Source organism: Lissotriton helveticus, chromosome 1_2 (genome assembly GCF_964261635.1).
Source record: "Lissotriton helveticus chromosome 1_2, aLisHel1.1, whole genome shotgun sequence".
In the NCBI taxonomy this organism is placed as follows: Eukaryota; Metazoa; Chordata; class Amphibia; order Caudata; family Salamandridae; genus Lissotriton; species Lissotriton helveticus.
In genome coordinates, this window is record NC_136058.1 from 310,842,182 (window position 1) to 310,869,065 (window position 26,884).

Consider the following 26,884-nt stretch of genomic DNA (forward strand, 5'->3'; position numbering starts at 1 on the left):
CCCCTCTGATTAGGACCTCATTAAAGGTGATGATGTTGTCCACCAGTGAGATCCTTGCCCAAGGCGTAGCTGACAGTCGGAGAATACTATCACACAGAGGAACAAGAGGTGTCAGTGGACCATGAGGGAGATCTATGCCTGCGTCTCCGAGATATCAATGAGTGAGAGGTGAGATCTAGATGTTGAATGCCTGAGAGGGGTTCTAGATAGTGATTTCCGTGTAGATGGTGATTGTGGCCTCTGACGCAGTGTTCATTGGGATCTTGTAGTAGTCTTTGGATGAGGAGGAGTACCAGCTGGGTCCCTAGATAGAGAATAGGTCTGTGAGTATTCAGAACCTGGACTCTGTTGTGGCACTCTCCATTTTTTGATAATCTAGAGCCAACATGGTGAAAGGTTGACAGGTGTATCCTCCTTTTCCAGGGCTGGAGATCCTTCCGGAGAAACCTGAACAATTCTGATCCCTGAAGAAGAAGATCTGCTCCTAGACGTCGAACATCTGGGTCTCAACGCTGATCTATGCCTCAGCAACTCCGTCAGAACAGATTGTAAATTTCTCAACGTCGACCAGGATCTCGAAGTCGACCAATGCCATCTGTCCATTGCCGGTGAGCCAGAGGCCTGCTGTACTGGTGTCGACATTCCAACGGCAAAGGTCTCGACACCGACTGATGCCGTTTGTCTTTTGACAGAGAGCCAGAGACTTGTGTGGATGTTGATCTGTGATTAGATGGCGAGGTTCTCAACTAGAGCCATGCGAAGAGGAATGCATAGACGTCTATCTCTTGCGGGACGTTGAGTGGCGTTATGGTGAGATGTTTTTGTCGAGCCTTGGCGCTGATCTATACAGCCTTGATGTAAACTTTCTCCTGGTCGACGGAGCTAATGCTGAATGCCTCGACGGTGGTCTCTCCACAGTCGGGTGTTTCGACAGGGCTGCATGCTTTGATGGCCGCTCCTACGTCAACCGTGATACCAATGGGGAGAACCCAGGACGGCATGTTTGGTGTCTTTTCTCCATTCTCCCCCTCTGTTCATGTTTTCCACGAGATGCGGGCTCTTTGAAAGGAGTTTGGGATCCTACAAGGCCACTGGAAGTTCGCACCTTTCCTCTCTCTTGCAGAGCATGCTGTCAAATCTTCTCTCTGTCTCGCAACGCTATTCTGGAAAACTGTTGACAGTAGTAGCAAGTCTCTGGATGATGATAAGATGGCAAACATACAATACAAAAAGAAAGTGGATCAGATTTTGCCATCTTTTTGCCACATAAAGGGCATTTGTTGAATAAAGATGCCATTCTCTGACTGAAAATATTTTGAATTTAGTCAGAAAAGCGGTTAACAGTACAGCAGGTACTAAAAACCATCACATTATAGCAAAAGATTTGGTTTCTGGATAGAAATTGTTGACAGGAATATCAAAATCTAAAAGTTCAGTGCTCCAGAATCCTCACAGAATGAACTGGAAAAAAGAACTGACCTAACTGTCGACTATGGCGCATGATGGGATTGCGGAAGTCTTAAAGCAAAAGACACACAAATGATGGACAGGATTCAGAACAAATCAAGCATTCACCCCCTGTCAACGGATATGAGTTAAATCCATCATTCTTTTGCTCACCATGCCCCCCCAGTTTAGACCCAGCCATATGCAAATCAGTCTTGAACCTGTTCCTCATGGGAACAGCCTAGCCCAAAATGCCAAGCCAGGTTTTCCCTGGACCAGAAACAAGCATCCTGTGACCGGTTTTGGGGTATCACCCTATATCAGCTAGGCTAGCTTGAATCCAGTGGCACAGTGAGCACGGGACTCACGTCTGGGCATACCAGGCGCACTTAGGTCAAGAAAGTAAAGACACACAAATGGTGGATGGAATGCAGTACAAATCAAACATTCACCCCAGTCAAGAAATCAGGGTTAAATCCATTGTTCTTTAGCTCACCATGCCACCCCAGTTTAGACGCAGCTATATGCAAATCAGTCTTGACCCTGCTCCTCATGGGAACAGCCCAGCCCGAACTGCCAAGCCAGGCCCTCCCTAGACCAGAAACAAGCATCTTGGGACCGCCTTCGGGGTATTACCCATCATCAACACAGCTAGCTTGAATCCGGTGGGACAGTGAACTCAGGACCCACGTCTGGGCATACCCAGAGCACATAAAGGCACAGTACCAGTTTTCTGTGTTATGTTTTCAATGTAACCTATTGGCTAAGAACAATTGTTACTTACCTGTAAACAGGTGGTTCTCCAGTACTGGTGTCTTTCATAGATTCACATGCTTGAATATTCCCCGTCGTCGAAGTGGGAGTCCCACGGTAAATAAAATAGCAATAATGCTAAATATAATAAATATATATAAATATAATACAAGAAAAAAGAAAGGAAATACAACTGAAATCCTCTAAAAACGATTCCTACATAGGAATGCAAGGTAAAGAGAAAAAAACATTTGTAACACATTAGTGTCATTATGTTAGTCCAAATTACAGCTAATCAGGCGCCAGCACCCTCTAGAACCTCAGAAGCTCAAGCCCTCAGATTTTCGTAGCACAAAGTAACCAAGAGTGTATGAGGAGAAGAGAGCCTCTGAGGGGAGGGGGGTGGGTCGCATGTGAATCTATGAAAGACACCAATACTGGAGAACCACCTGTTTACAGGTAAGTAACAATTGTTCTTCTCCAGTATTAGGGGTGTCTTTCATAGATTCACATGCTTGAATAGAATAGAAAGCAGTAACCTCCGAGAACTGAGATTGCTAGGCATATAAAGAAGAAATCAAGACAGTACTAATAATAGTACAGTCATATAACACATCATAGCAATCACAGGAAAATACAAAGGATGAGGGAACAGAGGCTCACCTTACTGAAAAAGATGGCGAAGCACTGCCTGTCCCACTGCGGTATCCGCTTCATTGATGGCATCCAAACAGAAATGTTTGGTGAAGGTGTGCCTGCTGGACCATGTCGCTGCATGGCAGAACTGATGAAGTGGCACACCAGCAAACAAGGCGGTGGAAGAAGACATCGCCCTCGTAGAATGAGCCCTAACTGACGACTGCAATGGTTTGCCCGCTTGTTGGTGGCAGAAGGCAATGGCTGAAGAAAGCCACCGGGCAATAGTTGGTTTGGAAACTGGATGCCCCTTACGCGGTCGTCCGTAGGCAATGAACAGTTGGTCGGACTTGCGGAAGGGGGCAGTTCTGGCAATGTAAAATTTAAGGCATCGTTTGATGTCCAAAGAATGCAAGCGCTGCTCCGCCGGAGACTTTGGGTCCGGAAAGAAAGTCTTGAGGAACACAGGTTCATTCAAATGAAAATCCGTAGGTACTTTAGGTAGGAAGGAGGGGTTAGTGCGGAGCGCCACCCCGTTAGGTTTGAACTGAAGATAAGGTGGTCTGACAGTGAAAGCGTGAAGGTCGCTCACGCGACGAGATGAGGTCGAAGCCAGAAGAAGTGCAACCTTCCAGGTGAGGAATTTGATATCCGCTTTATGGATCGGCTCAAATGGTGACTTCATAAGCTGAGATAGTACAATGTTGAGGTGCCAAGATGGAGGAGGGCGCCGAACAGGTGGGAACTTGCGGAAGAGCCCTTTGAAGAATTGACGTATAATCCGTGATGAACAGAGGGAAGAAGCGCCATCATGTCGGAAACGAGATATTGCAGCTAAGAAAACTCTCAGAGTAGCATGAGAGAGCCCTGACTGAGCGAGGCTCAAGAAGAATGGAAGAAGCTGCTCAGGAGTGGAATGGATGGGATGGATATTGGCTGTAGCGCACCAATGACAGAATCGCTTCCACTTGAGTTTGTAAGTCTTGGCGGTAGACGGAGCACTGGCATGAGCTAGGATGTCTCTGCATTCCTGGGATATGTTCAAATCAGCGAACTCAAGGTGCTCAGGTTCCACGCCCACAATTGTAGCGTGGAGGGATCCGGATGGAATACTCGGCACCTGTCCATCGTTAGGAGGTCTGGACGGGGACGCAGAGGAATGGGCTCGCACTGGGACAGCAGAAGCAGTTCCGAAAACTATGTCTGCCTGGGCCAACGAGGTGCGATCAACAGGATGTGGCAGGGCTGCCTCCGCATTTTCAACAGTACCCGCGGTATTAATGGGGGCAGCGGAAAAGCGTAAGCGAATAGATCGCACCAGTCGATCAAAAGGGCATTCCCGCAGGACCCGGGGTGGGGATGGCAACTTGCATAAGACGGGCATTTCCGATTCTCCGGTGTTGCAAAGACGTCTAGATCTGGGTGACCCCACTGGCGAAACACAAGATCTAGAGTCGGTTGGTGCAGTTCCCATTCGTGTGTTGAGGAAGTGGACCTGCTCAGAGAGTCCGCCAGGAGGTTGGACACGCCCGGAAGGTGGACAGCTGTCAAGGTGATGTGATGGCGGAGAGCCGAATCCCAGATCGACTGGGCCAAGCGGGACAGAGGTGGAGACTTGGTCCCTCCCTGTTTGTTCACGTAGTGCAAACTGTTGGTATTGTCTGTTTGGATTAGCACTGACTCCCCGTGAACAACCGGGAGGAAGGACTTGAGCGCTAGGAAGATCGCCATCAATTCCAGTCCGTTGATATGCCACGTGCGTTGCGTCGGCGTCCACCTGCCTTTGATGGATAAGCCCTGGAGATGAGCGCCCCACCCCTCCAGGGAGGCGTCCGTCGTCAGCGTAAGATCTGGAGCCTGAACGAGGAAGGACATTCCCATTTCCAGATTCGTGGGCTGCGCCCACCAAAGCAGGCTCTGTCTCATGCGAGCTGTGACGGCAACTAGGTTGTTGAAGGACCCGGAGACCTGATACCACTGTAGGTCCAGTTCCTCCTGAATGGGACGGGTGCGCAACCTGCAATTTGGGATCAGTGCGATACAAGATGAAGCCATTCCCAAGAAGGACTTTAACGTCCAAACTGAAACGGACTGTTTTCTTCGAATGAGGGAGACCAGACGAAGGATCTTCTGACGTCGCTCGTCAGCGACGAACGCTTTTGAGAGCTGCGTGTAGGAGAGTAGGGTCTGCAATCCTATGATCACCCAGATTTTTGCTTTTTTGCTTCACTGGTTTACGACTTTCCCTGGCTGTGGGCCTGCTAATCAGACCCACAGCCTAGCTGTTCTCTATACTCCAAATTGTACCCAGGTACTGAATTGGCACTGGGCCCTCTCTTGTGTCCCTGTAACCAGGGCAGAGGTGTACCCAGAAGTCTCCCAGGGGCTGCAGCATGTATTATGCCACCACTGAGTTGACTAACTAAATCAGACACAACTGGCTGCTTGACAGCTGGGGCAAGGTGGTGTAATCACCCTTTGCTTTAGATATAGTATTCCTATATCTAAACCTAAAATGGACACATATATTCCTATCAGTCACTCCTATGGCAGGCCTTAACAATCCTGAAGGCAGAGTGCGTGGAATAATGTGAAATGGTGCTCTGGCATGAGCTGAGCCCGTTTGCAGCTTGCGGAACCAAGTCCTAATAGCTGTTCCATGATAACGCTATACCATATACTCTTAAGTGCATTATGTACCTCGCGGTCATGTGCTAACTTTGGTATAACATTATCAAAACATGTCGAGTAAGGTGTCATACGAATTGGAATACTAACCCCTCGCCAATTCTGGCGACGGGGTTAGCATTCCACCCTTCTAGAGGGACACGACATGTTGGTAACCTGTAACCCCGGTTAAAGTCAGACATAGCCTCAGCTCCACAAGATGGATGCTGCCACCGAGACACAAGTCTGCCCCCCTGCTGCTGGGAGTCCTCCCAGCGCAGGCGGCAAGGACAAAGGGTTTCCTGCCAGGGGCGGTGCCAGCACCGTCCCAGACAGGATTTTGTGTATCCTAGGTAGGCAGGGCTTTAGAGGAAGGTGCTCACTATGCATAGGCCGGCTTGAACCAGTTCCAGGGGCACTCCAGCCCCTGATCTGGGGAAAAGCCCGGCAAAGGAGAGGGGTGTAACCACCCCCCTCCTAGTCCCACCCATAGGGCAGGACTTAGTCGCGTGCCAGCCCCCTTTTGCAGGATAAAGGTGGGAGCAGGCCCCCTTCCAAATCAGATCATCTTTGAATCCTGAAACTACTTTCCACGAAAGGAACTCAAGACTTCTTCCTAAGATTTCTCCCTTGTGACTAAGGAGTAGTCACCCTGCAGCAGCAGGCACCAACCAAGCATCGCGGTCTGCTGTAAGTCTCCTCACCGGATCAAGACTGCCCAGCTCGACGAGAACCGGCTTCCCTGGCACCTCTGACCTCTACCTGCATCATCAGCCCAGCTGTGATTCGTGGGTGTGACGAGACCTCGAGGGACCGGCCATCTTCCAAGACTGCACGACGCTTGACCAGCACGACTCCCGAGTGACCCTCGACCGAGTGCTTTGGGGTAAGAGAAGCCCCAACCCTGAGCAGCTCCAGCACCGAAGTTCAGCTCCCCTGCATCCACGAGATCTGCGTGGGGCCCTTCTGCTCTTTGCTGCTCACCGCGTTGTCCAGGTCGCTTGCCCGTTGGCTAGTGGCCTTCTGACGACGAATTTCAACGACAAACACCGCTGGTCTGGTTGCTCCAGACTGGCCCTTGCTCCCCTCCAACAGAGGAGCACCCTGGACCCTCCTGGTCCACTCCAGACGCCATTTTAAGTCCACCGCGTGGGCTTGCATTTACCAAGACTTGTTGCCCCAATCCTGGGTCCAGCGACGTCGACAGCAGATATCTTCGTGGGACAGCTCGCACCTCCATCCTGGTCGCCGACAACGCCTCCTGGTCCGAGAGACTGCAGAGCCCAGCAGTGCCCACTCACCTGGTTGAGGTGACTTCGCCCGGTGCCACTCTGGTGCCCACCTAAATCACTGGCTAGTGATTCAGAACTTGGTCCCCTCTGCTTACAGGTCTTCCTCTTCTCCGATCCAGGCTTGGATCCCCAAGAACTTCTTCACTGGTCGCCTGCCAGCAACTTCTTTCTTCAGGCTCCTGGTTCATCAACGAAGAAACCCGACGACATTTGAACCCTATGCAGCCGCAGCCCCTGGGCTAGGTAAACCGAGTACTCCGGTGCTCCAGCGTAGACCAACTCTCTAAGTGTCTAGATCCACTTTCGTTTTTGACCTACCTAGTCGGGTTCGCCCGAAAACACTAACTTTGCTTTTACTAGCCTCCATAGACTTTTTCCCGCCTTACGCGTGAGAGTTCCCACTCTGCACACGACGTCCCTAGGCCTCCTGCTTGTAATCTAAAGGTTCAGTAGTCCAGTCCTAGCGATCCTAAAGCCTATGAGAATAGTTACTTACCTGCTAGTAATTCGCATTCCACTTGTGTAGTATATGGTTTTTCGTGCCCCTCGGGCATTTGTGTAAATTGTGCGACTTTAAGTATTTCTTTAAGAGTTTTGTTGTGTGCTTAGCTCCCTGTCTCATAAAGAGCCAGGGTAGTCTTGTTATAAATAAATATACTTTATTTTTCATAACAACTTGTGTGGTGTCCTTTCACTTGGTGTTCAAGGGGTATATGTGATGGTAAAACAGCTGGCTTAACACGCCCTCTAGAGTTTAGCCTAAAGACTGCACGTGTCCATGCTACTAGGATAGCTGGTCTATCAGGTTGACTTACAACCAAACATCAATAAGGGTTGTTTGGACTGATACATAGTGTTCACTAGAATAGTGAGCACTGCATATCAGGCCAACTTCTCACACTGCGTGTCTAGGATCGCTCCCAGGAAGGTTCTGGTTTGCAGAGGCGCAAACTGTGACTTTTCGACGTTGATGGTCAAGCCCAGAGACTGAAACACTTGCTGGCAAAGTCGAGTGTCCTGACCTAGCTGATGGTGGCATTGAGACTTGAGAAGGCAATCGTCTAGATATGGAAAGATTTGAACTCCTTGTAGACGCCGGTGAGCCACCACAGGGGTCAGTACCTTCGTGAACACACGAGGAGCTGATCGCGTCTTGCAGGTCTATGGTGGTCATGAAATCCTCGCTGGATAGAAGACACAGGATTTCCAGTAACGTCAGCATGCGGAATGATTGTGACTTTAGGAACTGGTTGAGAGCCCTCAAATCCAGAATGGGTCGCCAATCCCCGGTCTTCTTGAGTATGAGGAAGAATCGAGAGTAAAAACCCTTCCCTCTTTGATGTTTCGGGACCACTTCGGCTGCACCTTTTAAAACAAGAAGACGGACCTGATGGTAAAGCTCCTCAAGCTGTGGAGGAGGCGGGCCACGAGGTGGAGTGAAAGGAGGAATCTCTACAAACTCCAGGGTATGACCCCGTTTGACAATGTCCAAAACCCAGCGGTCCGAGGTGATCGAGGACCACTGAGAATAAAACAGAGAGATTCGTCCTCCAACACGTTGAGGGTGACAAAAGTCATTGGCGTTTTGGATTGGATCCACGATAAGAAGACTTTCCTCTGTATGGTCTGGAGGACGAGATTGCTGATTGGGCGTGTAACGTTGGCCGCTCTGATTGTAGGAGCGGTATTGTTGCCCACCTCGAACGTTGGAAGAAGTGCAGCGACCGCACGCACCTCGAAAGGACTGCTTCCGAAATTGCAATGTGCCCAAAGACTTTGCCGTATCAGTATCCTTCTTAATGGACTCAAGGGCGTCATCGATATGGGATCCGAATAGCGATTCCCCATCATATGGCATATCCAATATTTTGGATTGGACTTCCTGCCGGAAGGAGGTGGACTTCAGCCAGCCTTGTCGTCGGAGTGCAGCCGCACTTGCAAGCAGACGGAAACCTGTGTTAGCAATATCTACTGCACAGTCGATCATTTCTTCCGATGCCCTCTGACCATCGCGAAGAATCTGTTGAGCGTCAGCATCAGGTATGAGTGCCATGAAATCCGAAATGTCTGACCACATCTGCCGGTCATAACGTCCCAAGATGGCTAAGGCATTGGCTGCCCGGACAGATGTTGAAGCCATCGTTGAGAACTTGCGGCCAATAGCATCTAAGCGTCGACCCTCTCTATCCGGAGGGGCTGTGATTTGGGACGCTGGGTTCCGTGCTCTACCCTTCGCGGCCTGAGTCACCACAGAGTCCGGCTTGAGGTGAGAAATCAGGCAAGCTGGAGAACCAGTTGGGGCCTTGTACTTTTTCTCAAGGCGCGTTATCTGACCAGGTAAGGAGTTAGGAGCATTCATGAGTTTAATTCCCTCCTTCCAAATGAAATCGATGATAGGAATAGTGTGTACCTGCTTATAAGGTTTATCTTTAAAATCATGAAGAAAACAATCCTCCTCGCGCTGTGATCGCGGTAATTTGAAACGCTGAGCCGCTTAATCCATTAAAAGATGGAAACTGGCGATATCTACAGGTGGGGATTCACCCGAGTTCCCAGGCTGAGGAGAGGGCGTCTGTGCCCGATAATCGTCCCATTCAGCCATATCCTGGTCGCCTGCATCGTCATCCGAGTTGTCAGGGACCTCTCCGTCCTCACGCTCTGGGACCGCCTCATCATCCGCATCCTGCGGGTAAACAGTGGTATGGATCCTAATTGACGTCTGAACCTGAGACGAAGTTGTAGGTGGTAAGACAGGCGGCAAAGAAGGTCGAGGTAGTGCCACAGGAGCAGGAGATTGTACAGGTGTGGTCTGTGGTGTTGCAGGAAAACGGCGGTTGTAATCATCCAGCATATGTTGGAGATTAGAGATCAAGGTTAATGGAATGGTAGCCATAGGAACTTGGACTAACTGCTCTTCTTGCTGAGACTCTTGGTCTCCGCCATCGTCGTCAGAATCAGAGTCTTGACATTTAATTATTAAATCAGAGGGACTATGTGCCGCCCCAAACGTGTCCTCTTCATGCTCCGAGTCTGTGTCATGCTCAGATGTAGTTGCAAACATCGGAGAAGGTGGTTGTGGCTCTGGAGCAGAGATCTGTTGGCAGGGAACCGTAGTGCGACGACGTGAAGATTCAGAAGTCTTCAACGGCAAAGAGGCAAATGAAATCGGTGCCGCCGTCGTCGTTAACGTCGACGAGACTGACTTGGCCGTCGTCGAAGGTAATTTTGGAGAAGTCTCCGTCGACGGTATGGCCGTCGACGGAGTCGTCGACGGGCCATCCACTGTAGACGAAGTCGTCGACGGGGCCGTCGTCGAAGCTGGTAGAGCCTCCGTAGACGGAGTCTTCGTCGACGGGGCTTTGGTCGACGGTATCTTCGTCGACGAGACCTTGGTCGACGGTATCTTCGTCGACGAGACCTTGGTCGACGGAGTCGTCGTCGACGACGATTTCTTCGGGTCTTTCGTCGACGAAGATTCTCTCTTCTTCGCCGACGAGGAGATGGGAATCGTCGACGGAACAGGTGTAGACGGCAACAAAACCCTCGTCGACGTGTAGGCTGTCGACGATACCATCGTCGACGACGAGAAGACTGAAGTGGTAGTCAGCGTCGTCATCGAAGATGCAGGCAATGCTGTCCTCGTCGTCGGAACGCTCGTCGACACTCCCGTCGACGGCGGAACTTTAAGAGGCGTGGAAACACCTCGAGAGGCAGCAGAAGACGCCTGAGAGTCAGGTCTCGTGGGCGTAAGTGGCAGAAGACACCACAGGAGCCAGAGACAAGGCCAACTTAGGCTTTTTGAGGAAAGGAGATGGAAACTCTTGAACACTACCACGCTTAGAGGCTGCTGTAGAAAGACCAGATTGTAAACTTTCTGCATCAGACAGTGCAGAATCCTTGTCCTTTAGACATTGCAGCCAAAGGAGAAGACGGGCTTCTCGGTCTTTAAGAGTCTTAGTAGAAAAGGTTCTACAGAACTTGCAGCTGGCAGCCTCATGGTCAGGGTATAAACAGTAGATACACTTCTGGTGGGGGTCCTTTTCAAAAAGGCGCAGCTTCCCACAAGAAGAGCAAGGTCTGAATAAAGACTTCTTACTTGACATGTTGAGAAAAACACTGGAAACAAGATGAGTAGAGTTGAAAACTGAGCAGAGCTCAGGGAGACTCCCTTCACACGACGTGCGGTAGAAAATCTGAGGGCTTGAGCTTCTGAGGAGAAGGTTCTAGAGGGTGCTGGCGCCTGATTGGCTGTAATTTGGACTAACATATTGACACTAATGTGTTACAAATGGTTTTTTCTCTTTACCTTGCATTCCTATGTAGGAATCGTTTTTAGAGGATTTCAGTTGTATTTCCTTTCTTTTTTCTTGTATTATATTTATATATATTTAGCATTATTGCTATTTTATTTACCGTGGGACTCCCACTTCGACGACGGGGAATATTGAAGCATGTGATTCTATGAAAGACACCCCTAATACTGGAGAACAATGCCTTTTATTCCCTTGCTTTTTTCCTTTCAAATAAAGGCTATGTTTTGAAATTTAAGGTGTTCATGTTCTTTGCAATAGAAATGTTATATGTGTACGGTTATTTTAAATAAAGAATTCAATGCAATTTTGGTATTTATTAGCCTCATTTTAGGTAGGATGCATGTATATATACGGTTTTATACATATATATGTGTGTTTGAGAGTATTTACTACTTTTTAAGGGTTTAAACATACATATATAAAGCATTTAAAATGTGCTCCAAAGTCCACGCACGTGTACGGGACTAGTCAGTGCTTAGGAATATTGATGAGTATCACCTGGAAGAGAACCTGGCTTCAAACAAAAATATTAAGCGGTAATGACGACATAAGTAGCACCTTTGAATATTGAGCAAGGCGTTGCCATTTGGACCAAACATCTGCAAGTGGACTATCACCGGTCACAATGGCCTTTATCCAAGAACACAATTCAGGAGCAGAGAAGTGTATTGAACAGCACTCTGGAAAATTGTGCAACACTGAGACATACCAGGCAGCATCTCTGAGCAGCACCCTTGAATACCAAGAAACAACTCCACACACACATTGGTAACACTCTGGCACCCAACAACAGCAATTTTAGGGACTATCTTAATTTTCGGATGAAATATTCACTGACAGAATCACAGTTATCAGCAAAATATTTTTGACACAATATTTCAATCTTGTCTCTTTACAAAGTATTTCCCAAAAGCTTTAGAATACTGATGCATAATGTATCTGGTAGGTGTCAAATTTACTGTGGAGAAAAATGAATCTACTGGACAACCAAAGCTTTTATTGGATACTAGAGTAGATCTTAAAATTTGGAGTATTTAAGGAGCTTGATTTACAAATGAATTTAAAACCTTTGTTTTAAGCAACAGAGTTGAATAAAGTTCAGTAAAACCCTTAGTTTGCCTCGGGTTTTCAACAACCGCTTGTGTTCAGCAACGTGGCCACCCCATCTCAAAGTTCTTTTGAGATGCTTGGCTCACTTTAATTACCTGGTGACTGTTTACAATTGCTATTATTTCATTAACATTTCAGTGGAATGGCTTTACAGTAATATGCTCTTTGAGATAATACAGAAAATGAGCATAAATATACTAAAACCTATATCCTTGCAGTCACACTTGCAGAAACCAGGCCCCTTGCAGTAGAAAATAAATAGGTACTATGGAACTGATTATGTTTCATTGCTTATTAGTAATAGCTTACATTTGGATCATCTGGATTCATATGTACCTATAAAATAAGATTAGATTGATAATTAGACTTTTTAATCATTTTGTATAGAAAAGTTAGCAAAAAACATTTTGTTACAGAAAGAGAAAATGATAGTCAAATGAATGCTCATTCAGCCTGCCTGCCATTTTTGTGCCTACTATGCTTTCTAGCTTTAAGCATATATATTTGGCAGTAAAGAATAACTGTGTCTATTAAAATCATTTAAAACAATTTTTGTTTTTTTACTTGACCCCTTATGCTGGAAAGCTGTTGCATATAAACACAAGCATTTCAGAAAAAAGACATGGGGCCATAATACCAAGAAAGAGCGATACATTATCGCCGCTTGTATTGGCAGGAAACTGCCGCTAAAGCGGCGATAATGGGCTTGATAATATGCCCTTGTGAATTCCCATAGAAGCCCAGGTTAACACCAGAACCTGGGCTTCTACGGGAATTCACAAGGGCATATTATCAAGCCCATTATCGCTGCTTTAGCGGCAGCTTCCTGCCGATAAAAGCGGCGATAATGTATCGCCCTTTCTTGATAATATGGCCTTGGTTACTTACTCATAGTTCCTGCTCTGCCATGTAGGAATCTTCATTGAAGTCACAAATGTTAATAAAAAATCCCTTTGAGAAAATGAGTCTTTACACAGACTAAACTTAAGCACCTATGTAAAACTGTGCACTGAAATGTATTATCTTTTTTTTTAACTGTAATCAAGACTTTTATTACGTCCAGACTTGATTACGAAAATGCACTTTACTTGGGTCTTCTCTAATATCTTCTTAGTAAACTCCATTTTTTTAAATTATTTTTTTATATTGATTCTTTGCCATCAGGTACTTTTTTTTAAAGCAAATTAGAAAGACCAATAATAAGAATATACAATGCTATTAACAATACAAATATTTGAAGAAAGAAAAAGAAGAAGAGAGCAGGGATATACTGAAGAGAACATTCATGACAAAATACATTCTTATATTACTTCATTTTTGTCCCCCTTCCCCATTTTTTATCTCACACTACTTCTATTATCTTGATTTACCCGATGCCCATTCTATTTCCTAGCTCATCTTGACTTTTTCCCAGCCATTTTGATAAGGGTGCCCAGATCTTATTCCCTTCCTTAAGAGCTCGGTGACCCTTATTTATCTAAAGAGCCATTTCCAAATTGTATATATTCAATAGGCGATGAAAGGATTAGTTACTTACCTGTAATCCTAGTTCTCTTCCAGGGGGATGTATGACGTTACAACGCATACTTTTACCACGCATACCTTTACAACGCGGTTTTTACCACGCATACCATTACAACGCATAGCGCTTAGAGGTGCTGGATAGTGGTAAGTATAATTTTCTATTCCAACTCCAGTCCCCGTGGACACTAGGGAAGGTGTTGGATAGAAAATTAAACTTATTCCCTATCCTAGAGCGCCCCCCAGCGCAATGCGTTGTAATGGTATGCGTGGTAATACCTGCGTTGTAATGGTAGTGCGTTGTTAAAATTTCGTTGTAAACGTTACATACCCTTTCAGGGGTATCCTCATCAAAGTCATAAGCATTAGAATATTTCCGCCCATGCGCGGGACCCCGGAAACACTACATTATATGTGCCCCACACATATATACTCGTATATATATATATACTATTTTGGCGAGAATCATCGCAAGGGGAGAGAGGAGGCGGCATTGCGCTGCCTGATTAAGGGGACAGACAAAGGTTTCAACGGAACCAACTTACTTGGGTGCTGTGTGGAAGGAGCATCGTTCAGCGCCAAACATTGGGGGCATCCTGGAGGTGCTTGGTGGACCAATCACTGTATGTGGCACCACGAGGGACTACGCTAACCACCATGCAGTTCACCCACAGTTACCAGCAATCAGTACACACCTGCAGCCGGGAGGAGGAGTCGTGGAACTGCTTCACAGGGAGTGGTGACCGATCCAAACCCAGGGATATGCAGCATTCTGTGAGACCGGCACTGATGACGGCCACACTTGGCCAGAAACGCGTCTGCCTGTATTCTACAGCGTCTTCACGGACTTGGAAGGACTGTGTGTTTGCTAGTTGAATAAATCCTTTGTCTGACCCGGAGCATGTGTCCCGCTTGCTTTGTAATAAGGTGAGCATTGGAGGTGGATATTTATCCGGTTTTGCTGAGACCGGTTGGGGGCACGCCCTCTCGTTCTGGTGCACCGCATTTGTGTCAGCAAACAAACTGTGGACTTAGTACGGCAAGTGCTAAATGCAGCGCCCCCCCCCCACGCGTAAAAATTGCTATTTTGGCGAGAATCATCGCAAGGGGAGAGAGGAGGCGGCATTGCGCTGCCTAATTAAGGGGACAGACAAAGGTTTCAACGGAACCAACTTACTTGGGTGCTGTGTGAAAGGCGCATCGTTCAGCGCCAAACATTGGGGGCATCCTGGAGGTGCTTGGTGGACCAATCACTGTATGTGGCACCACGAGGGACTACGCTAACCACCATGCAGTACACCCACAGTTACCAGCAATCAGTACACACCTGCAGCCGGGAGGAGGAGTCGTGGAACTGCTTCACTCACAGGGAGTGGTGACCGATCCAATCCCAGAGATATGCAGCATTCTGTGAGACCGGCACTGATGACGGCCACACTTGGCCAGAAACGCGTCTGCCTGTATTCTACAGTGTCTTCACGGACTTGGAAGGACTGTGTGTTTGCTAGTTGAATAAATCCTTTGTCTGACCCGGAGCATGTGTCCCGCTTGCTTTGTAATAAGGTGAGCATTGGAGGTACATATATATATATATATATATATATATATATATATATATAAAAACAAGCAACTGCAGCCAAATACACAATAGAGCTGGACTATGCTGTAAAGAATTTCCACCATACATGAAACATATGCATTAGAAACATGAAAAACAACACTAAAGATTTTTTTGAAACTGTTTAAATGCTGAAAAAGCAGTAGAAATTCTTATTATATCCTGAAAGCATAGAAAGCTCCCAGGCTGCATTGCAAACACACAGTCTGAAAAGACTGAAAAGCTAACCTGTAGCTGCATGCTACAAAAAACTGACACCGTGCCTTTAAGGCACTCATGACCCCCTGTATCCCATCATGCCTCAGGGGTGACAGTTGGGTCAGTTGTTCTTTTCGGACACTGAAAAACCTTGGAAACAAATAGGTTAACAACATCTCCAAATTAATAAAGATCCTTTGCCCGGGGAGACGGGAGGGTTGCTTATGACTTTGATGAGGATACCCCTGGAAGAGAACTAGGATTACAGGTAAGTAACTAATCCTTCTCTTCCAGGGGGATCCTCATCAATAGTCATAAGCATTAGGATAGAATAGCGAGCCTCACCTCATCTCCCTGCGGGCCAAGGAATAACAATACAGTAATAACATTAGTAAGCCCAGAAAAAAACTAGGCTTGTACAGGCCGCAGGCTGCCCAAATAGATTCCTCAAAGAAGCTTGTCCTACTTGAGTATCAGCCCTGGAATCAGATTCAAGACAGTAATGCCTTGTAAAGGTATGAACTGATCTCCAGGTTGCAGCCTTGCACATCTCTGACATAGGGACATCATACAGAAAAGCTACTGTGGCTGCTTTCCCCCTAGTAGAGTGTGCTTTAGGTGACAAAAGTAAGGGCTTGCCTGCAAGCTGATAAGCCAATTTAATACAGGAGACGATCCATCTGGAGATGGATCTCTTGGCAGCTGGAAAGCCCATTCTCAGTGGACCGTAGTTGATAAACAATTGGTCCGTCTTCCTACTCTCTTTGGTCTTTTCCAAATAAAATTTAAGGACTCTTTTGAGATCTAAAGAGTGCAGCGACCGCTCAGCCGGGGTCGTAGGGTTTGGAAAAAAAGAAGGAAGAGAAATAGACTGATTTATATGAAAATCAGAGACAACCTTAGGTAAAAAGGATGGATGTGCCCTTAAAACTACTCTGCTGTGATGGAAAACAGTGTAGGGTTCTTTCGTGCACAGCGCTTGTATCTCACTTACTCTGCGCGCTGATGTAATTGCAACTAGAAAAGCAGCCTTCCACGACAAGTGTTGCAAGGAAGCTCTGTGAATGGGTTCAAAAGGGGGGCCCATCAACTTAGACAACACTAGGTTCAATTCCCATGGAGGAGAAGGGTTTCTAACAGGGGGGTACACTTTCTTCAACCCCTGTAAGAAGTCCTTGACAACCTTCATCTGGAAAAAGGAGGGCTGAGTAGGAGACTTCCTATAAGCCGTAATGGCCGAGAGGTGCACCCTGATCGAAGCATATTTTAGACCAGATCTTGCTAGGTACAACAGGTAAGGCAGAATCACATCCTCCTGTGCTGATGAGGGATCAAAATGACGTTCTCTGCACCAAAGAAAAAACCTCTTCCACTTAAATGCATAAGACGTTCTTGTGGAGGGTCGTTTCGCTTCCTTTAAAATGTGCATACAATCAGGTGGCAAATTTAAATGTCCGTATTGTAGGACCTCAGGAGCCATGCTGTTAAGTGCAGTGAGGGACGTTTGGGATGAAGAATCCTCCCCCCCATCTTGGTCAGCAGGTCCGGCCTGCAGGGCAGTCTCCTGGGTGGAAGCACCGACAGCTGTAGAAGGTCCGGGTACCACCACTGCCGAGGCCAGTCCGGGGCTACCAGGATCATGGTCATGCTGGATCTGATGAGTTTGGACACCACCTTCGGAATCAGGGGCCGAGGAGGAAATGCGTAAGCAAATGTCCCTGACCAGTCCATCAAAAGGGCATTCCCCCTTGTCCCTGGACGGTGGAATCTGGACGCGAAGGCGTGGCACTTTGAGTTTTTGTCGTCCGCGAACAGATCTATTTCTGGACGACCCCAGCGATGGAAGAGGTCTGCCACCACCTCGTCGTGCAGCACCCAGTCTGGCTGATCTTCGAAGTGCCTGCTGAGTGCGTCAGCCTTGACAGTTAGTTCTCCTGGGAGGTGCACCGCTACTACTGTGAGGTTCCGAGCAAGGAGCCAGTGCCATATGGCTTGTGCCTCCAGAGAGAGAGGACGCGACCGAGTTCCGCCCTGCTTGTTCAGGTAGAACATGGTCGTCGTGTTGTCAGTTTGGAACAGAACTGAGTGTGATTTGAGAGCAGGAAGGAAAGACTTTAGAGCCAGATGGACTGCTCGAAGCTCCAGCATGTTGATATGGTAGGTCTGTTCTTTTGTTGACCACCTTCCTTGAATCTGCAGACACCCCATGTGTGCTCTCCAGCCTTGGAGAGACGCGTCTGTGACTATAGACTGTGTCGGGAGAGGTTGGTGAAAAGGCACTCCCACCAGAAGGTTGCGAGGGTGAGTCCACCATTTGATGGAGGTATTTGTCACCTGGGAAAGATAGATCCGGTCTTCCCAGAGCCCCCTCGACTGATGCCATTGATCCTCCAGAGCCTGCTGCAAAGGTCGCATCCTCAGCTTGGCGTGAGGAATCAGGAAGATGCAGGACGCCATGGAACCCAGCAGAGACGCTACTTGACGCGCTGTTGGATTCTGGGACTGTAGTAGAACTCTGCACTTTTGCTGCATAGAAAATAGTCTCTCCTCCGAAGGATACGCTTTTCCCAATTTTTATCCAGAATGGAGCCCAGGTAGTGAATGGATTGGGTTTGAAGTTGTACCGACTTCTCCATGTTGATGTGGAGGCCGAGCCTGTGCAATTGTAGCAGGCAAAGGTGGAAGTCGTTTTCTACCTGTTGAGGAGATGGGCCTTTTAGGAGCCAGTCGTCTAGGTAGGGATAGACGAAAAGTCCCTTTTTGTGCAGGAAGGCTGCCACCACTGCCATGCATTTGGTGAAGACTCTCGGCGCTGACTTTAGTCCGAAAGGCAGGACCCTGTACTGGTAGTGTTTGCTGCCCACCAGAAACCTTAAAAACTTCCGATGTTGCATGGCAATTGGAATGTGGAAGTAGGCATCTTGCAAGTCCATCGAACACATCCAATCTCCTAGATGTGGACATATTTGGTGAAGAGCAAGCATGCGGAAGTTCTCCTTGACTATGTTCCTGTTCGGAGCACGAAGATCCAGGATAGGCCGGAACTTGTTTTCCTGATGCTTTTTGGGGACAAGAAAGCATCTGGAGTAGACTCCTTTTCCCCTTTGTGAGGGAGGCACCTCTTGTATAGCTCGGTTTAGGAGAAGAGCCTTCACCTCTTTTCGGAGCAGATCGAGTTGCTGCGGACGAGATTTCTTTGGGGGAAAGTCCCGTTGAGGCGCACGGAAATGAAGAACATATCCATTGCGCAGTGTATTTAGCACCCATCGATCGTTCGTGATGCTGCCCCTCTTTGCCAGATGTTTTGAAACACTTCCTCCCACTGGAGTGGACAACGGCACTAGAGGAAGCCAGTGCTCATTGTTTTCCTCCTCTCGTCGAGGTAGAGGACTGCTGGTGACCTCCTCTACCTCGGCCGGCTTTACCACCCCGAAACTGGGTTTTGCCCTGGGTCTTGTTTTGGGACAATAAGGGGTTTGAACCCTCTGTTGAGCCCCTCTGTCTCTGTTGGTCTTGAAACAGCGTTTAAACTCTTTCTTTTTTTCTAAGCCGACTGCCTTGACGGTGTCGAGCTCGACTTTCATCCCACTCATCTAGTCGTCTGTGTGCTGACCAAAGAGAGATGTTCCGGTAAACGGGAGGTTCAGAATGCGCTGCTGCGCATCGGGCTTGAGGCCTGTCAGGCGCAGCCACGATGAGCGTCTGGCACATACTCCATGGGCATATGAATGTCCCGCCAGTATTGCTCCATCTGCAGCAGTGCTAATTATCTGGTTAGCCACCAGACTTCCTTCCGTCAGGGTCTCTTCGAAGTCTTGTTGGTCCTCCTTAGGCAATTTTGACTTAAAAAGCTCCATTGAGTCCCATAAGGCTCTATCGTACCTGCCTAAAAGCGCAGCCGCGCTAGAAACCTTCAGCGTCGAAGCGGCAGAACTGCAGACCTTGCGGCCCCACGAGTCTTGCAACTTGCTGTCCTTATCAGGAGGAGTTGAGGAGGAGGGAGAGACTGAGTGAGTTTTTCGTGCCGCCGCCACGACTACTGAGTCGGCGGGCGGGTCCGCTTTCACAAAGATCGGGTTAGAGGGTGCGGCCTTATATTTCTTTTGGATGCGAGCCGGCACAGCTCTTACCGATGCTGGAGCCAGGAACACATCATTGACAGGATCCAGGATTCCTGGGACCAACGGTAGCACTGGACGAGACCCCGACTTTTGGGGAAGAGTCTCAAAGATCACTGTCGTGGAGACCTGTGGCACAGAAGCTCGATGTTTAATTTCAGGGCACTCCTCTGTAGGACATCATGATAAGTGTTGATATCGTCCACTGGGGAAACCCTAGAGAAAGGCTATCAACCAATGTAGGGGAGTAATCCCGTTTGGAAGAGCGGGTAGAGGAGGTAGAAGAAGTAGCTGGTGTTCAAGCTCTCCTTTTGCAAGATCTTCTGGCGGATACCTCCCGTCTAGGGGAACGATCGCGCCTCCTCTCGTGAGACCTCCCTGAGCGCTCTTCTCGTGCAGGGGAACGAGATGCAGCTGGCCTCACAGGAGATCTTTCTCTTCGCCTGGGAGGACTACGTCTGTCTACTTCCTCGACCAGTCTTTGCAGAGGAGATCTGTGAACTGGGCTGACATATTCCTGCAGCCTTCTTGTAGCCCCCGAGTCTCGCCAACTGTGCAGAGGCATATTCCATCTGGGAGACAACTGCACACCATCAGTGGGAGGTCTGCGGGCAGGACTTCTAGATCTGCGGGCAGGACTTCTGGATCTTGACAGAGATCTGGAAGAGCCAGAAGAGTGACGGGAGGCCGATTCAGTCACTAGGATCACTGAACCATCCTTGGAAGCTCGGTCATGGTGTCTCGACGGCGACCTGGACCGTGCATGGTGCCTCGACGTTGAATGTTCTGAAGGCGCATGCCTCGAATCCGAGCGATGAGGACCTCTCGATGTCGTACGGCACTTTCCCGCCGTCGACGGAGTCCTTTCCTTCGACGCCGACTCTCTCCGTGGCACCGGTGGATCAGATACTCTCGCCGTCGTATGCCTCGACGGCGAACGACGTGAGGAATGATTGTCTCTCGACATCGAGCGGCGTGGTGTGGCCAACGACGGAACTTCCTCTCTTGACATCGAATGTCTACGTGACGTCGGCGGAGGGGTATTGGTCGCCCTCGTCGCCGAACGTCGACGCGAAGCCGACGAAGATTTCCTCCTCGACGCCGATCGACGCCTGGTTGTCGACGGCGGAGGACTTGAGGCTCTCGACGTCGGTCGCTTAGCCAGCTCTCGACACCGAAAGTCGTGACGACGACGAAGGCGGAGGCTCCTTACTCCTCGACGCCGAACGTCGCCTGGTTGACGTCGGCGGAGGAGTCACACTCCTTGACGCCGGTCGTCGCCTGGTTGACGACGGCGGAGGTGTAACGCCCCTCGACGCCGATCGTCGCCTGGTTGACGACGGCGGAGGGGTCTTATCTCTCGACGCTGATCGTCGACGAGTTGACGATGGCGGAGGGTCTTGACATTTCGACGACGACATACCTGATCTTCTTGACGGCGAGCCCGCCGTTGACGGTGATAAACGTCGTTTTTTCGAAGAATGACCCACCGGTTGCTCCTTTCTCAGCGCCGAGCCCGACGCTGCAGCTGAAGGACGATAAGACTCGCCCTTTGAAGGTTCTCTGGACCTCTTGGAGCTTTTCTTGGCTGGGGACCTCCCTCTAGAAGACCTATGGGCTAGGCCATAGACACAAATTCTCTCCCTGTCTTTTAAAGTTCTTGATGACAGGGACTCACAGTGAGGGCAGGTCCTTGGGTCATGGTCTTCAGGTAGGCAAAGGATGCATACCTCATGACTGTCCGTCTTAGCCTTCTTCTTTCCACAAGAAGGGCACTTGTCAAAAAGGGAAGGCATATCAAGATGAAAATGCCAAACAACAAGAGAAAACCTACTTGACTAGTTGAAAAACGTCGAAGTAAGTTTAAAAAAGTAGAAAACTGAGAGAATGTTCTGTCAGAAACAGAAAAATAGTTGAGCTGTGAAACCAGGATCCTTCCCGAAGGAGCCAGAAAGAACAACTGACCCAACTGTCACCCCTGAGGCATGATGAGATACAGGGGGTCATGAGTGCCTTAAAGGCACGGTGTCAGTTTTTGTAGTATGCAGCTACAGGTTAGCTTTTCAGTCTTTTCAGACTGCGTGTTTGCAATGCAGCCTGGGAGCTTTCTATGCTTTTTCAGCATTAAAACAGTTTCAAAACAATCTTTAGTGTTGTTTTTCATGTTTCTAATGCATATGTTTCATGTATGGTGGAAATTCTTTACAGCATAATCCAGCTCTATTGTGTATTTGGCTGCAGTTGCTTGTTTTTATATTTATATAAATATATATATGTATATATATATATATATATGAGTATATATATGTGGGGCACATATAATATAGTGTTTCCGGGGTCCCGCGCATGGGCGGGAATATTCTAATGCTTATGACTATTGATGAGGATCCCCTGGAAGAGAACCAAGCGGTATACACCAGTGGGTCCGGGTCTTTCCAAGCTGTAGCTATAAATAGCCTTGCGAACGCTATTGAAACAAAAACAAAATCCCTATGCGCAGATATTAACTCACATCATATCCTAAGAGCATCAATGGAGCACTAATTTCGACTGTACAATCCATCAGTTCATACCAAAATGTTTCTATGCCTCGTTTTAAAGGGGTCAGGGACGCACACGCATAAAACATATGTGTAGTGTCCGCGGGACTATGTTGACATCTGGGGCACTGATCGTTATCTCGTTTCCCCCACTTGAAGAGTTTTGCTGGAGTGTAATATAAGTTACATAGGATCTTGTAGTGTTGGGCTTGAAGGTTTGCAGCCAAAAATATACTTTCGCTCAATTCTAATGACATATCAACATCTATCTCTTAATCAGGAAGGGGAAAGGATCACTGGTCCTGCTTAAACCATGGTTTTGCAGGTCGGTAGTTGGTATCTCCCAAAATATGACCCTGATACACGTGTATGTTGGAAACTTCTCTGAGCGGTATATACTGTGTCCCCGCTTTTATTTACACGTGCGTGCGTAATCATTGGGTCATTTTTTGTGTGTGCACCCTCCACCAGGAGGTTTTACCTTAGGTTTAAGGCAGTAGTGATCATAGAACAGTGAGGAGGTGGGTTGTGGTTCTTAAAAAGTCCAGACAGCCAGAAAGAGAATTTTTAATGAATCTGGATTCGGACTAATGGTAAAATTGTATGTGCAACCTACAAATTAATAAGGAATTCAAGTGCACTTCATATAGAAATTAAAAAGAGGTCAACATGTTTCAGCCTTGGGTAGTCAAAAGATCAATAGGCTTTCGTCAGGACCAATAGGGGTGAAATTGTGAAAAAGGTGTGAAGAATAAAAGGTTTATTGACCTGATTCTTCATGAGGTTAAGGCTTCATTGTACCTGTAAAAGAGAATAAACAAACATACACACAACGGACAGGGAGATAGGGTGTGGGAAACATATAGTTATGTACAGAAGTACTCTTATGAAATCAAATGATTTCGGCAAAGAACTATAAAATGGCAATACTTTTCATTGAACCACACTCATTTCTGGCGTCAACTCTCCCATTGTCATGCTTTGACGGGCGTAGGTGATTCGATTTATACTGTAGTGGGGTGCCCATAGCTCTAAGATTCACTGTGACTTTGCTTAGTCTTGTGCGTGGTCTATGGTGAAATGGCTTTAACATAAACGCCTCGTGAATTGCGTTTATAACGCTGCATACATTCAGTGCTTAGATGGATAGTGCACTGGTCGTGCGTGTGGTGATTTTACAAAAATACATATGCTCCTTTTTTTTGTCTTGTTTTTGAGAATGGTTTTATAAATATACAGATAAGCTCCTTATTCATCTGTTGTGATCAGCAGGGTGCTCGTTGCGACATGGATTACCCGGTGTTATAGCGTCCCTTTTTTTAAATCAAGAAATTGCTTCTTCAGGGAGTTAGGCTGGACGAGAGAGGCCTCACTGCAAGGTTATGAAGAGGAAAGGGGTTAGGGAGGAGAGTTTTGTACTTGCGGTTCTGGTATCTTGAGAGAGCGTGGTCTCTTCGGTTACCTGGGTTCCTTCTGCTCTGTCTCGGCAGCTTGTGCTGACTCTGCCTTTCGTCACCCGGAATCGGCGAGTCTACGTTTCCGGGTGAATTTGTACTTCGTGGCAGTAGTAATGGACGAAATACTGCAGCGCATAATTTTGGATGTGGGAAATCGAGAATGTTGACAATACTGTGTTTAAGTAGTGTATTTGGTGTATTGCTAAAAATAAAAATTCAACATAAAAATAGAAGTAGAAAATATTAAATAAAATTGAAATGCAATTCGAGGAACTGTTAGTTTCCTGATTCTTTTGTTAACCCTGAAAAGGCCGATTGTCGTTACAGTTGCCTTTTATTTTGGGGTTATGGATTAGTTCACATCATTAGGTATGTGTGAACAACGGGGGTTGGGGGGGGGAGGGAAGGGGAGGGATTGTTTTTGGAATAGTGTCCTTGTACCATTTTGGTGCAAATCTATGGGCAACCTGGAGCTTCTTTGGGAAATCTGTATCAGACTCTGATTGGAGACTTATTGCTGTATAGACCAAGCTGTTTCTTGCATTTATCTTTTTGTCCATTGCGACGATGCTTATCTGAAGGGGGAAAGGAACGGGCTCATGTTTTTAGACCATCTTAGATCGCTATGGTTAGGGCACGTATAGCTATTTTAGGAAGTGGACCTCTCATGATTGAATCATCTATTGAGGGATAGCCAAGGAATGGAATCGTTGAGACCCAGGGTATCTGTTTTAAGCCTGTGGACCCAACGTTGTTCCTTCACGAATAGGATTTTTGCTGCTTTTCTGTCTACTGTTTCTAGGGTTTCTAAGATTACCCAGTGTAGGTCATCTACTGTGTGATTTAGTTCTTTATAGTGGGTCGACATTTTCGTTGTGGTTTTCTTACAGTTTACATTGCTCCGATGTTCACAGAGTCGTTGTTTTGCCTTGCGGCATGTCATCCCTATGTACCTCATGCCACACGGACAGGTGATCATGTAGACGACATGACTTGTGTTGCAGTTGGTGTGCCTTCTTAATTTCCATAGGAAATTCGGAAGTAGCTGCAATTCTTTTGTAGGTTCTGTGGTTGCGCAAGCTATACAAGTGCCGCATGGATAGTGTCCAGTTATTGGGGTGGTATTCCATAGTCCTGGTTGTTGTTTCTTTTTCTTCGGTGGTGGTCTAGTGTGGACCAGTAGATCTTTGATGTTTCTGCTCCTTTTATTGGCAAATCTTGGTTTTGACCAGGTCAGGGTATTGGATGTTATGATTTTCCAATTGCGGTTGATTATCTTCTTTACCTGATTTGTGATCGGGCTGTAAGTGGTGACACAAGTGGTTCTGTTGTCGATCTGTTTAGGACGACTTTCAAGTAGAGACTCTCTCGGTTGGTTTCTAGCACGTTTTTTGCAAGAGTTAATTACTTTCCTGGGGTAATCTCTAACTGTGAGTTTTTCACATAGATCAGTAGCTTGAGTCTTGTAATCTGCCAAGGAGCTGCAGTTTCTCCTTAATCGTAGGAACTGGCTGTAAGGGAGGTTTTCTCTCAATGGTCGAGGATGAAAACTATTGAAAGATAGCAGACTATTTTTTGTCGTTGGTTTAAAAAACGTTCTCGTTTGTAGGGTGTTTTCTACAAAGAAGATGGTGATATCCAAAAAATCCAGACTTTTTGCATTGGCAGTATACGTGAACTTTAAGCACTCATCTTGATTGTTCAGCCACATGTGGAAATCTTTTAGAGATGTTGTGTCTCCATGCCAGATTAGCAGGATATCGTCGATATATCTCTTCCAAAAGAGTATATGACGAACGAAGGGGTTGTTTTCATTATGTATGTAGGTCTGCTCAAAGGTACTTACATACAAACCGGCCACGCTTGGCGCAAAGGTGCTGCCCATTGACGTGCCGTGTCGCTGGAGGAAGAGGGCATCCTTGTACTGGAAAAAGTTCTTCGTAAGGGCCAGTCTGCAACATTCCAGTACAAAATGTCTTGGAGTTTTGTAGGGCCAATCGGTGCTAAAAAGTATTGTTTCGAGAGTCTCTAATGTTTTCTGTTGTGGCAGGCTGGTGTAGAGGCTCTCGACGTCTAATCCTACCAAGAGCATAGTGTTCTCCGAGTACTCAAAATTGAGTAGCATGTTGATCAAATCCCGCGTGTCTTTTAAATAGGTAGGCGTTTTTTGGACCAATGGTCTCAAATACTGGTCTGCGAATTCCGATAGTGGCTCTAGGATGGAATTGATTCCAGAGACAATTGGCCTTCCTGGTGGTGGCATTCTTCCTTTATGCGTTTTGGGCAGAGAGTAAAAGTACGGTATGACTGGTGCTTTTGTCACCAAGTAATCAGCCTCCTTTTTGGATAGCCAGTTGTTAGCTTCTGCTTCTTCAATCATCAGGGCTATCGTTCTCTGTAGGCGTGCTGTAGGGTCAATCGTCATTACTTGGTAGAATTTTGTATCTGCCAATAAGTCCATGCACTGTCTGTCATATCCTTCTGATGTTAAAAGGACTATGCCTCCACCCTTGTCCGCTGGCTTTATGACAATGTCTTTGTTATTCTTCAGTTCTGCCAAAGCAAGATTTTCTGCTTTAGTTAAGTTCTGGAAGGGTTTGGGAAGTTGTTGATTCAATTCATCCACTTCTTTCATTATAGCCTGTTCGAACGTGCTAATTTCAATGGGTATTTGTGAGTTTAGTGGGCAGAAGTTGGATTTGTTTCTCAGGATGGTATCTCCTTCTTGGGGCGGTCGTAGTTCATCCTTGAAAAATGCTTTCAGTTTCAAGGTACGGCAGAAGTCTGCAAGTTCACATTTCGTCTTAAAGTCGTCTGTTTTTGGAGTTGGTACATAGCCTAATCCTTTATTCAGGACACTCTTTTGATCTTCTGTTAGTGTTAGTTCAGTCAGATTCACGATGAGGTTGTTGGACCTTTTCCTGTTTTGGCCTTGGTGACACTTCTGGTTTGAACCTGTCGTGTCTGGTCGGACCAGGTTACTCCTTTTTGCCTGGACCTCCGGTTGTTCTGGCCATTCCCTAAAAAAGGATGGCCTTGTTGGTAGTTCTGGGCACCTTGCGGTTGCATTGGATGGTTCATAGGTACTGGAAAGTAGGGGTTGGGCCACCATTGGAAATGAGGGTTAAATGGATGGAATGGTATTCCTTGTCCATTATCTTGGAAATATGGAGGGCGCCAGTGGTTATTGCGGCCTCTCCGCTGTCCTCTCCTAT

General features: G+C 47.2%; 1 protein-coding gene across 1 annotated transcript in view; it reads right to left on the reverse strand.

Moving 5' to 3' along the window:
- The window catches only part of LOC144802321 (HORMA domain-containing protein 1-like), a 1,664,778-nt gene that overhangs the window by 802,445 nt on the left and 835,449 nt on the right, over nucleotides 1-26,884 (reverse strand). Inside the window, exon 8 of the mRNA XM_078671804.1 lies at nucleotides 12,527-12,553. Coding sequence (XP_078527930.1) covers nucleotides 12,527-12,553 — 27 coding nt within the window. The remainder of the gene's footprint in view (nucleotides 1-12,526; nucleotides 12,554-26,884) is intronic.